Here is a 12,773-nt window from a genome sequence, read left to right as displayed (position 1 = left end):
CGTAAGCCTTGGCTAAGCCAGACTGTCCTGAGACCTTGTTGCCCAGGAGATACCTGGCTGGTCCTGTCCAGGGATGGCCAATGTTATATGGTTGTATGGGAAGTTGCATGGGTGAAGTCCTGGTCATGGTAGGGCTTTCCATGACATGATAGGACCTTATCTTAAGTAGGTGGGTAGCCATCATTATAACCCAACTATGTGTCCGGTGAGGAAACGGGAGACTTTTGAAGCCATGCTCACTGATGACTGATGGCTGATGGCATCTTGTGTTCCTTGCTGAAATATGTATACTTTGAGTTCATTGTAATAAAATGGAATAAGTGGCATTAAGAATACATGTGTCTGTGTTCATTTTGCCAGTTGTCAAACCTAATTTTCTATAGGATAATTTTTGTCAGTGGGTAGGTAGGACACATATTAAAGAGAGGTATAGCTACATTAGAATAGGGATATTTTCAGCATTTAATCAGAACTGTAATATCATTCATTAGGCAGGGAATTAAAGCCCACATTTTGCAAACCTGGCAAATCTAATTCAGACAATAAACAAAACAAATGAAAACATAAAAACGCAGGCTAATTGCATAAACCGTTGAATGTACTTACCTTACCAGAAAAGAAACTTCACAGAAACAAAATTCATTAAAGGATCTCTTACCCTGGCCTGGGATATCATTAGGAAGTTTGTGGTTCATCCAGATGAACATGGGGTTCTTAATCTCTGGGGTAGTCTTATTTACATGGGTGTCATACCTCAAGAGAACCGTGTACTGTGTCAGGGCATGAAAAAGAAGAAGGATGAACAGAAAAAGACATTTTAGAATGACTTCTGATGAGATTGTCCTGCCCAATGACATCTGAATTTCATAGAAACAATTCTCAGTGAAACAGGTAATGTTTAGCAGGCAGGAGCTAGCTAGTTAGCATCCATTTATTGGTTCACAGCATGACAGTAGATTTAAGCTCCAGCTGGGTCAATTATTTTTGTTTCTTTATGACCATATGCTACTTTATGCTCATACCAGTATCTCCTACCCAACATAGATTCTTTGGGTCTTTAGAGAACTAGTTCAAGTCTCTCATATTACAAAAATGTTAAAATAGAGACCAAAAGAAATTAAATGGTTAGGTCCAAGTCACACGACAAGTGAAGTACCAATGTTCTCCACAATATTAAGTTGCTATTGAAGATAATATCTTGAGAAAATGCACTACAGCTAAAATCCATTCATTATCCATTTTGATACATGTCGAGGGGCTCTGAAATAATTCACATTTAAATTCTGTCAATTACATAATTTTCAAATCTCTTCTATCCTTTTGCTCCAATGTGCTGTCTTGTACACGATACTAATTAGGTTTCTAAGATAAAAGTTTTCTTTTTCAAGCAATCTGCTGATAGGATATATTAATATATCCTTTATTACTGCTGCATATAATGATCATCTTTCTAAATTCAACACCATTCCCTCAAAACTTTCCGGACAAAAGTTTTACATCTTTAGAAACATACTTTTAACTTGAGAGCATGATCTATAATTGCATATATTGAGGGTAGTAAATATCCTAATATTAGGAGACAGTACATCGAATCTCTATTGAAACTTCCTCTGGATACAGAATAACTTATTTACATCCCTGCGTTTTGAGAATTAATCCCTGGTTTCCCTATATGTACATATTATATAGCACAACTGATGGCATTAGATTATTGAAAAATACAATCAGATTTGCCTTTATGGAAAAATTCAGCTAGATTTTCTTTCAGAGAGAATAAGTGCACAGAACATTTTTCATATTGAAGAGCAGTTACGAGGCTGATGTAGGATCTTCCCACATGTATTTGCTTCTCTCCAAGAGCATCATCCCCGGTACAAATAACTTAGAGAGGAGTATAGTTCTCTTTAAAGTTACTATAATAACTGGAGCATTGATGACACTTTATTTTAAGGTATTCCCATGAAGTGTATGTGAAATATAGCATTATATTCAAGGTTTTTATAGTAACTGAAAACTATGGAGTACTTTTCTGAAATGCTGCCCCCAAACTTCTGGCTTAACTTTCTCAATCTGGACATCTTTCTCCTAGCTTTCCACATTTTCATTACAGATATCTTTTTAGAAAGTGGGTTAATATATACACTAAATATATGACTTAAAGATGTCATAATGATCCAATTGGAAAATTACATGAAAAAATGAGAAAGAAAAGAAAAAGAAAAGTTTTTCTCTTAGATTCCTAGTTATGTCAGGACATGACGTCTTAAAGAGAGAAACTTTCTACTGACCATTTGGTTGGCAGAACAGTGGCTTTCATTGTTTGTGATGGGCACTACTTTGGGTGACATAAAGACAGGTGATTTGTTTTTAAATTAAATGATGATCAGCCATCAACTATATGCCATATAAGAAGCTAAGCACTGGAGGCATAGAGAAGTAAGACCCACTCCCTTTCTTTAAAGAACCTATATGTAGGTGAGGAGAAAGATACATAACATGAATAAGAGCATGACATTATAGGACTGTTTATATATGTCAGAAAGATAGCACAATTAATGATTTTCATGAGTTCAGATGGAGAGAATAGAGAATGTTTCTTTGAAATTTTTAGCTGTGGAAATGAATAAACAATTCTTAGGAGAGCACTGTCATCCTCTTGTTAGTATCCCATCAATAGTCTGGTCTTTATATCAATGTATTCTGGGTGGGTATTTTATATATAGCCAATAGAGTGTGGATGTTCTAAATAAGGTATGGGTCAAAATGCTTAAAGAATACAGTCCTAAGTAGGTCACAATCGTGAATCTGAAATAAATAACTTGCATATTTTAAACACAACTTCTCTAATTCTTTTGCTATCACTCGCCTTGTAGTTATCCTTCCTCACCTAGTCACTTCACCCCAAGTTCCTGATAAGAAGTCAGACATACTTTGTTGGTTTCCACAGAAGTATACAGAAGCACCATAGTGTTGTCAATATCCCCACAGTCATCCAAAGTCACAGGACCTGCATGCCCTAGGGCAAAATCAGAAAGAGTTGGAGGTTATTTTTGACTTTTTGACTGAAAAACCAGTTAGATCCTTACAGAGGGTATAAAATAGTTTCCAATTGCTCTATTTTACTGAAAAATTATCTTAATGAGCTAATCAGAGGGAATATCCATTGGCTCTTCGCCCTGAGATCTCTGATGGATATTTTAAAGAGAGATGCTATTTAGTATTTAGCTAGAAGCGAAAATTTTTGCCACTGCAGTTAGGATGAAAATATAATCAGCCCATTGAATCTAATTGTTAGTGAAAAGTTTTTGCTAAGAATATGCACTAAACTAGTAAAAATTCCCCATTTACCATGTGATATATAGGATTATTAGATTCAAATTATTAGAATTCAAATATCTAGCTTTCAAAAAAATATGACAAGGCAGACAAAGAAACAAGAAAGCGTCACTCAATCAAAAAAAAAAAAAAAAGGAATAAACTAACAGAAACTATCCCTGAAAAAGACCTGATGGTGGATCTAACAGACAAAGGCTTTAAAACAGCTGTCCTAAAGATGGTCAAAGAACTAAAAGAAGAGATAGATAAAGTAAGGAAAATGATGTATGAACAAAAGGGAAATATCAATAAAGAGAGGAAAAACCTAAAAAGGAAACCAAGAGGAAATTCTAGAGCTGAAAAATACAATAGCTGAAATGCAAAATTCACTAGGGAGACTCAGAGGCAGATCTGAGCAGGCAGAAGAATCATTGAACTTGAAGATAGGACAATGGAAATTATCAAGTCTGAGGAACAGAAAAAAAGGTGAAGTGAACAGAGCCTGTGTAACACTATCAAGCAGACCACCATATGCACTGTGGAAGTCCAGGAAGAAGAAGAAGAAGAGAGAAAGGGGTAGAGAGAATATCTGAAGAAATAATAGCCAAAAATTCTCAAATTTGATGAAGTACATGAATATAAATATCCAAGAAGTTCAATAAACTCCAATAGGATGAATTCAAAGAGATCCACACTGAGACACATTCTAAACAAAGTGCCAAAAGCCAGACCTCAAAAAGAATGAAACCTTGCCATTTGCAACAATGTGGGTGGAACTAGAGGGTATTACGTTAAGTGAAATAAGTCAGTCAGAGAAAGAAAAATACCATATGATTTCACTCATATATGGAATTTAAAAAACAAAACAGATGAACATTGGGGAAGGGAAGGAAAAATAAAGTAAGATGAAAACAGAGAGGGGGTCAAACCGTAAGAGACTCTTAACTATAGGAAATACACTGGGGGTTGCTGGAGGGGAGGTGGGTGGAGCGATGGGTAACTGGGTGATGGGCATTAAGGAGGGCACTTAAAATAACTAGCACTGGGTGTTGTATGCAACTGACGAATCACTGAACTCCACCTCTGAAACTAATAATACACTATATGTTAATTAAATTGAATTTAAGTAAAAAACTGAAAAAAAAAAGACAGAATTTTGAAAGCAGCAAGAGAGAAGTGATTTGTCAGATGCAAGAGATACTCAATAAGATTTTTAGCAGGCTTCTCATTAGAAGTTTTAGAATCCAGAAGGCACTGGCCTGATATACTCAAAATGCCAAAAGAAACACTTTCATCCAAGAATTCTTTATCCAATGAATCTGTCTGTCAAAAGTGAAGGGGAAAGTAAGACATTCCAAGATAAACAAAAGCTGAGTTTGTAACCACCAGAACTTGCCCTGCAAGAAATGCTAAAGGTAGTCCTATAGGTTGAAGTGAAAGGACACGGGACAATAACTTGAAGCCATATGAAGAAATAAAGATCTCAGTAAAGGCAAATACATGGGCAGTTATACCATCTAACATTAATATAACAATGGTGTGTAATTCCACTTTTTGTTTTCTACATGATTTAAGAGATGAATGTGTTTTTAAAAACTAGTATTATTGTAACTTTGGTTTGTAACCCTACATTTTGTTTTTGGCATAATTTAAGAGACTAAAATGTTTAAAACATCATTAGTTTATGTTTTTGGACACACACATATAAAGATGTAATTTTGCATCAATTTGCGTCAATGTCTGAAAGAGGTGGGTATGGAAGTATTAAAGGAGTCCAGTTTTCAGATATTATTGAAGTTAAACTGGTATAAAGTCAAATTAGAATATAATAACCTAGGGTGTTAGCTGTAATATCCATAGTAACTACAAACAAAATAGTTAAAGAATATAAACAAAACAATAAGACAGGAATTCAAACATTTCACTACAAAATAAATTAACTACACACAAAAGAAGGCAATAATGCAGAAAATCAGAGACAAAAAAGCTATAAGACAATAGAAAACAAAGAGCAAAATGATAAAAATAAATCTCCCCTATCAGTAATTATTTTAAATATAAAATAGATTAAATTCTCCAGTCAAGGATAGAGATTAAGAGATTGTATTTTAAAAATGACTCTATATGATATCTATAAGAGATCCACTGTAGGTTTAAAAACACAAATAGGTTGAACGAGAAAGGATGGAAAAGGATATTCTATGCAAATAGCAACTAAAAGAGAATGACTGAGAGTAGTATATTGCATACGCTAATATCAGACAAAACAGACTTTATTTTTTTAAGATTTATTTATTTGTTTTAGAGAGAGAGTGCGTGTGCAAGTTGGGGGAGGGGCAGAGGGAAAGAATCTTCAAGCCAACCCCCTGCTGAGCGTGGAGCCTGACGTGGGGCTTGATCTCACAACTCATGAGATCAGGACCTTAGCTGAAATCAAGAGTTGGATGCTTAACCGACTGAGCCACCCAGGCACCCCCAAAATAGATTTTATTTTTTTATTATTTTTTTAAAGATTTATTTATTTATTTATTTGAGAGAGAGAATGAGATAGAGAAAGAGAACATGAGAGGGGGGAGGGCCAGAGGGAGAAGCAGACTCCCCGCTGAACAGGGAGCCTGATGCGGGGCTCCATCCCAGGACTCCAGGATCATGACCTGAGCTGAAGGCAGTCGTTCAACCAACTGAGCCACCCAGGTGCCCCAAAATAGATTAAATCAAAAAAGTTTACAAGAGACAAAAAAGGACACTATATATTAATAAAAGTTTCAATACAGCAAGAAGATATAACAATTATAAACATTTATGCACCTAATAACAGACTACCGAAATATATGAAGCAAAAATTGATAGAATTGAACAGAGAAATGGACAGTTCTACAATAATAGTTGAAAATTTCAATACTCCTGGTGCCGGGGTGGCTCAATAGTTAAGCATCTGCCTTTGGCTCAGGTCATGGTCCCAGGGTCCTGGGATTGAGCCCTGCATTGGGTTCCCTGCTCCGCGGGAAGCCTGCTTCTCCCTCTCCCACTCCCCCTGCTTGTGTTCTCTCTCTCACTGTGTCTCTGTCAAATAAAAAATAAAAACTTAAAAAAAAAGAAAATTTCAATACTCCACTTTCAATAATGGATAGAATAATAAGACAGAAGTGAGGAAATAGAGGAATAGATCACAACCTGAGCTGAAACCAAGAGTTGGACATGAGAGGCGCCCCTCTACAAATATTTAAAGAATAATTAACACCAACCTTTCTCAAACTTTTCAAAAAAACCTGAAGAGGAGGAAACATTCCCGAACTCATTCTATACGGCCAGAATTACTCTGATACCAAAGCCAGAAAATGACCCTAAGAAAACTACACATCAATATCCCTAATAAACACTGATATGAAAGTCTTCAACAAAATACTGGCAAATAGAATTTAGCAGCATATTAAAAGAAGTATTCATCATGACCAAGAGAGATTTATTCCTGGAATGCAAGAATAGTTCAACATATAAAAGTTGATAAATATAATATACCACATTAAAAGAATGAAGGAAAAAATGCATGATCTTTTAAATTTGATGAAGAGAAAGCTTTTACAAAATTCAATATGCTTTCGTGATAAAACACAACAAACTAGGGACAGAAGGAAACTACCTCAACATAATAAAATCCGTCTATGGATAACCCATAGCAAACATCATACTTAATGGTGAAAGAATTAAAGCTTTTCCTCTAAGATCAGGAACAAGGCAAGGATGCCCATTCTTGCCACTTTTATTAAACATAATACTGGAATACCTAGCCAGAGCACTTAGGCAAGAAAAAAATAAAAGGTATCCAAATTGGAAAGGAAGAAGTAAAATTCACAACTGATATGATCTTACATGTTGAAAATTCTCAAGATTCCACCAAAAAAGAGTTCAGCAAAGTGGCAGGATACAAAATAAACACGCAAATATCAGTTGCATTTCTATATACTAACAGTGAACATTCAGAAAAGGATGTTAAGAGTACAATTCCAGTGGTAGTTACAGGTCTCCATTTATGGAGTGAATAAGTCACGGGGATAAAAGGTAGAGGAAATAGAATCAATGTATAGTCAAAGGTATAGGGAACATAGTCAACGGTACTGTAATAGGGTTTTATGGTGACAGATGCTAGGTACACTTGTGGTGAGCATAGCATAAATTATAGACTGTGGAGTCACTATGTTATATAGCTGAAACTAAGGTGACATTGTGTGTCAACTATATTTCAATAAAAAGAATACAATTCCATTTATGATAGCATCAAAAAGAATAAAAGATTTGAGAACTGACTTAGCCAAGATGAAAGACTTGTACAAAAAAAAAAAACTACAAAGCTTTTCTGCAGGAAATTGGAGAAGATATAAATAAATGGAAACCTCCCATGTTTATGTATTGGGACACTTAACATCATCAATAAATCTATATTACCCAAAGCAGTCCACAGATTTAACACAATCTCTGTAAAAAAAATTATTTTTTTTGCAGAAATAGGAAAAGCCATCCTAAAATTCATATGGAATCTCAAAAAACCCAAAATAACCAAGACAGTCCTGAAAAAGAAGAAGCTGAAGGACTCACTTCTTAATTTCAAAACTTGCTACAAAGCTACAGTAATCAAAACAGTATGGTACTGGCATAAAGTCAGATGTATATACAAATGGAATAAAATAGGATGTCCCGAAATCAACCCTTACATACATGGTCAGACGATTTTCTCTAAGAGTGACAAGACCATTCACTGGGGGAAAAGAGAGTCTTTAACAAATGGTGCTGGAAAAATTGGATATCCACATAGCTCAAAATGACCTAAATGTAAACCTACAAGTATAAAACTTTTAGAAAAAAACACAGAGCAAAAGCTTTATGACATTGGATTTGGCAGTGATTTCTTGCATATGATACTAAAGGTAGAGGCAACCAAAATAGGCAAATTGGACTTCATGAAGATTTAAAAACTTTGTGCATGAAGACATTATCAACAGAGTAAAAAGGCAACTCACAAAATAGGAGAAAATATTTGCAAATCATATATCTGATTAACCAATAATATCCAGACAAAAACCCAAACAATTCAAAAAGGGGCAAAGGCTTGAAGAGACATTTTCTAAAGAACATATACAAATAGCCTATAAGCACATGAAAAGGTGCTTGATATTGCTATTCATTAGGGAAAGGCAAATCAAAATTACAGTAAGATACCATACTTCACATTCAGGAACATGTGTTGGGAACCTTGGGATGATATTGTTATGAGAGGTTCTGGTAGTTTGAGGGGTAACACAGGGTCCCAGATCCCTAAAGGATAGAAAGGAGATATGGAAGGACCAAAACCAAACTGTAGAGATTTCTCTTCTTGCTAGTCTCCAAGCACAGTCAGGACATCACCGCCCCAAACGCCCTGTGATGAGTTTGTTCAAAGTACAAAGTCCAAGCCATGTGCTCTTTCTTTGATATCGAAAGATTCTGAAATCTTAAAGCATAAACTGGGGTCCAGATATCGCTAATAGAAACCCTCAAATGTATGCAATGGTATTTGCCTCCAAGTAAGTTTGAAGATATTTAGCTGTTGGTCTGTCTATGGCCAACCCCCCTCTTTGCTTCCCAAAGTCCATCCACAAAGCCCGAATGTCTTTAGCTTTCTGTAGAAAGTGTTAGTTAAGTGTTGTTGCTGTTGTTGTTTGCTCTTAGGAAACCAGTACCTTCAAAAGTGAGGTTCCTGAAGGCCTGAGCAAATTTGGGGGTGGTAATATCTTCTCCATTTTCAAGAAATGTCTTCAGCATGTGTCCAAAGAGCAAGATTCCATTCAAGTAGGCAAGAGCAAAGTTATTTTTTGCCTGAATGAGAAAGAAAAATCTTAAAATGAGTTCCCCAAAAAGAGATTCTGGTCTTGAGCCTGGAGCAAAACATTCTTGGTGTCTGCAGAGTAACTGGAAAGGTAAAGGGATGTTAGGAGAATTGTAGGGATGGTATGAAAGAAGTCTTTTGGAAAATATGTCCTTGAGCCAGGGCTCTTTTATTAGCCTTGTGTCAAAATTCTGCCTTTCCTTGGCAATCAATAAACCTGGAACACTATTTTTAGGGAAGTAATGAAAAGCAATTATACTTTCTTCCCATGATGGCGAAATCTATCATTTCAACCAGGAAGAACAGCATGCAGCATTGTCATAATTCTTGTGAGATTTTATATAGGAAAAATGTTTGTTTGTAGTGTAGTGTTTTCACAAAGAGTAAAAGAGAACAACAGTAAAAACAACTCTCTGTCCTTCAGCACCCTGAATAGGGCAGGAAGAGAGTTGATTGGATGATACCATTGAACTTGCTTTGAAGACGGTTCTTGATAGTTGCATGGTGGTCTTCACAGAGTTGGGCTGTGGATTAAAAGTCTTATGCCCCCTGAGACCAAGTAAATTCTGTCAGCTTGGGCATTTTAGACCGTCCACCTGTGAAGAATCACACTTTTGCCAGAGCCTAGCAGCTGGGTGAGTGATATCTGAATATTACACCCAGAAGTATATTTGCTAGAAATATAAAAAAGAAAAAAGAAAACACCTCTCATTGGTTTCAGTGTCTTTTGCTGAAATCATCATTTCACGGAACCAAAAGAATCCAGTTAAGTCCCAACCCCAAAAGTGGTTACAGCTCCTAATTTGGGCAGGGTTGTAAAACAGAGGGTTTAGAACTGCTAGTCCGGGAAAAAACTGTGATACTCCCCAAAGTACCCAACTTCCCTTAGAGCTCTTTGGGCCTGGCTTGCCATCCCAAGGTTGTTCATGGTCTTCAGGACTGCTCCTTCCCTCCTCTTCCCAGTCCAAACCTGCTCTCAACTGACTCTGAGGGCAGAATACATCTGATGAATTTAGTCACACTAAGGTGCAGTGACTGACAAAGCCCAAGGTGGTGTTAGGGTCAGGGGCCCCTGCATTATAATAAGGTGGCCAGGATTTAATGTCCAGTTAGAGGTTCTTTTTTTCTGGGATAAATGCTAAACCAGATATGATGCTAAGACTCTCGTGGACAAATTTAAACAATGGTCAACTTAATTATAATAGGGGACAATGTCTTAACCTAGGAATATATATCTCTAAAGGTAGAATTTTGATATCTGTGATAGCAGAAAGTTGCTTTAGGGTGTAAGGAACTTCATTTTTTTACATTGTTTAGTTTCTACCCTCCCTAAATTAGCGGGGCTTCTTCCTGTCTTGCCATATTGTCACTTCCATTCCAATGTAACAGAGTGTGCATTGCTGTGTTGGTCCAGAGCCCAGCACAGTGACCTATAGTAAGAATTTTAATATCAGTAATCTTGCACATAGTTGGTCTCAGTTAACATTTGTTTAGTGAATGGGAGTAAAACAAACAATTGTTACCTTAGAATTTGGGTCCTACATAGGAGAATAACATCTTACCCTTGACAAAGAAAAGAGTAGTACATAACCATGAAACTTACCTGTGATAAACCCTTGGAGAAAGAGCTAATGGAGGTGGAATTCCCAGGAGGCAATGTCAGCACAAGGACATTTTTCATATAGTCAGGGGCTGTGACATTTTCCATGAAGTAGTGGTTACTGTAATAAAAGCACAAATTCCTCATGAAAATTTATTCCTTCAAAAATCATATGGAGCTTCTGCAATTCCCACAAACTATAGCATCAGCCTTGAAATAGTTGAAAACATCTTTTTTTTTTTTTTTCCAGTAACCTGGAAAACTTTCTGCTTCCCCAGATAGGTTTATTGTCATATAAGATGCTAAGTTGAGTAAGAGGGCTGTGGTTCACATCCATGAGCGGAAAGGAAGATCAGATCACAGAGACTTCTTTGAGGGAGGTTTTTTGGGCTCTGGACATGTGAGCTAATGCTTGCTTTCAAGGCTTACTGACTTTTGGTTTACATGTGGAAACTTTCTTTTCTTTATGTGCTCATAATAGTTTAGATATATTGGGATAGGATATAGAGAAATTTTATGAATTAAATTTATGGTGAAACTAAGTATGAAAAGACTAAACATTTTCTCTAACACTGTAAGCTCCTTGACATTAGTGTATTGATTGTGTATCCTCAATCCTACGCGATAGTTGGCCCATTGTGAACCCTCAATACTGTCTAAGATTGTGCTGCAAGTCATAGAGTTTCTAAAATTCCAAATCATTTGAGGGGCGCCTGGGTGGCTCAGTCGGTTAAGCAGCTGCCTTCGGCTCAGGTCATGATCCGATCCTGGGGTCCTGGGATTGAGCCCCATGTCCGGCTCCCTGCTCAGTGGAGAGCCTGCTTCTCCCTCTCCCTCTGCCTGCCACTCTGTGTACTTGTGCTCTCTATCTCTCTGTCAAATAAATAAAAAATCTTTAAAAATAAAATAAAATAAAATAAAATTCCAAATCATTTGAGTGTTTTAATATGCAACGAATCTAACATGTTTGAACTGCTATCACTAGGATAACTATCATTTACTATTCAAACAGTAGGTGAACACATCTATGCCCTGAGGACTAGGTTGAATAATTTGCTCATATTATCACATCTAATCCTAAAAACACTCCTATGAAGTGGGCCTCTTTATTCTCATTTTACAAAAGAGAAGTTTTAATCTCAAGATTCTAAGAAACACCCAAGAGTCAAATGAACCCCAGATGAATAGCTTTTTAAAAAACTGTTTAACTGAGGTGTTATTTGGAAAACCCAAGAAATAAAAGAAATTAATCAACTGTCAAAAAAAAAAAAAAGAGTCAAATGAACCAAAGTGTCAGAATTAGAATTTGAAACCCAGTTAATGTCAACTTTCAAATGAATCTCATGATCTTCCCCAAACATAGCCAGGTGTCCTTTGAGAACAGTGACAAAGGAATGCTAACACTTTGGCAGTTGGTTGAGGATTTGCTAAAAGTAGGGTTACACCAACCTGGCTACACTGAAGACTCCTTCCAAAGAGCAAAGTAACTATTGAAAGCAGCTGTCAATGTGGTTGTAGGAATGAAATACTGATAACTTTGTCCTCTTTCCTGTATTTTGCAGCTAAAAGGCTAAGTTGATTGATTAGATTATCTTCATGAAGGCCTAGTCAAATAGGCCTGCAGTTCCTATGCTTTATTCCTCTTAACACTGTGACAAGTACATAGAGTGTGGGTGAAATGCCTAGGCAAATATGGGAGATATCAGTGCTGTAACAGTATCCAGTCTGAGTGCAGACAGGTAATGATTAATAATGCAGTCAGATAATTGAGGTCATATGATCTAGCTGAAGGGGCAAGGGGCACAGGTGCACCAGCAACGCCTTCTATATGCTTACTCTGACTCAGATACTTTATCAGTATGGTTTGTGGGGTCTCCAACCCTATTAGAAAATGACTGGTAAAATATAACACTGTTAATTATACTCTAATTTAAAAAAATGAAAATTGAATTATAAGGAAACAAAAAGAGAGAGAGAGAGAGGAAGGAAGGAAGGAAG

At 36.4% G+C, this 12,773-nt stretch overlaps 1 protein-coding gene across 4 annotated transcripts in view; it reads right to left on the bottom strand.

Annotated features, from left to right (window-relative positions):
* The window catches only part of GUCY2C (guanylate cyclase 2C), a 72,072-nt gene that overhangs the window by 44,334 nt on the left and 14,965 nt on the right, over window positions 1-12,773 (bottom strand). For all 4 annotated transcript variants that reach the window (XM_027591714.1, XM_027591718.1, XM_027591716.1 and 1 more), the window contains 4 exons: window positions 10,779-10,896; window positions 9,030-9,165; window positions 2,931-3,016; window positions 659-770 (listed from right to left, as the gene is read on the bottom strand). In XM_027591714.1, the coding sequence (XP_027447515.1) occupies window positions 659-770; window positions 2,931-3,016; window positions 9,030-9,165; window positions 10,779-10,896 (452 nt within the window). The remainder of the gene's footprint in view (window positions 1-658; window positions 771-2,930; window positions 3,017-9,029; window positions 9,166-10,778; window positions 10,897-12,773) is intronic.

The sequence above is a fragment of the Zalophus californianus genome, chromosome 9 (assembly GCF_009762305.2).
Source record: "Zalophus californianus isolate mZalCal1 chromosome 9, mZalCal1.pri.v2, whole genome shotgun sequence".
Lineage (NCBI taxonomy): Eukaryota > Metazoa > Chordata > Mammalia > Carnivora > Otariidae > Zalophus > Zalophus californianus.
The sequence above is the reverse complement of the archived record's forward strand: the minus strand, read 5'-3'. Positions and strand labels throughout refer to the sequence as shown.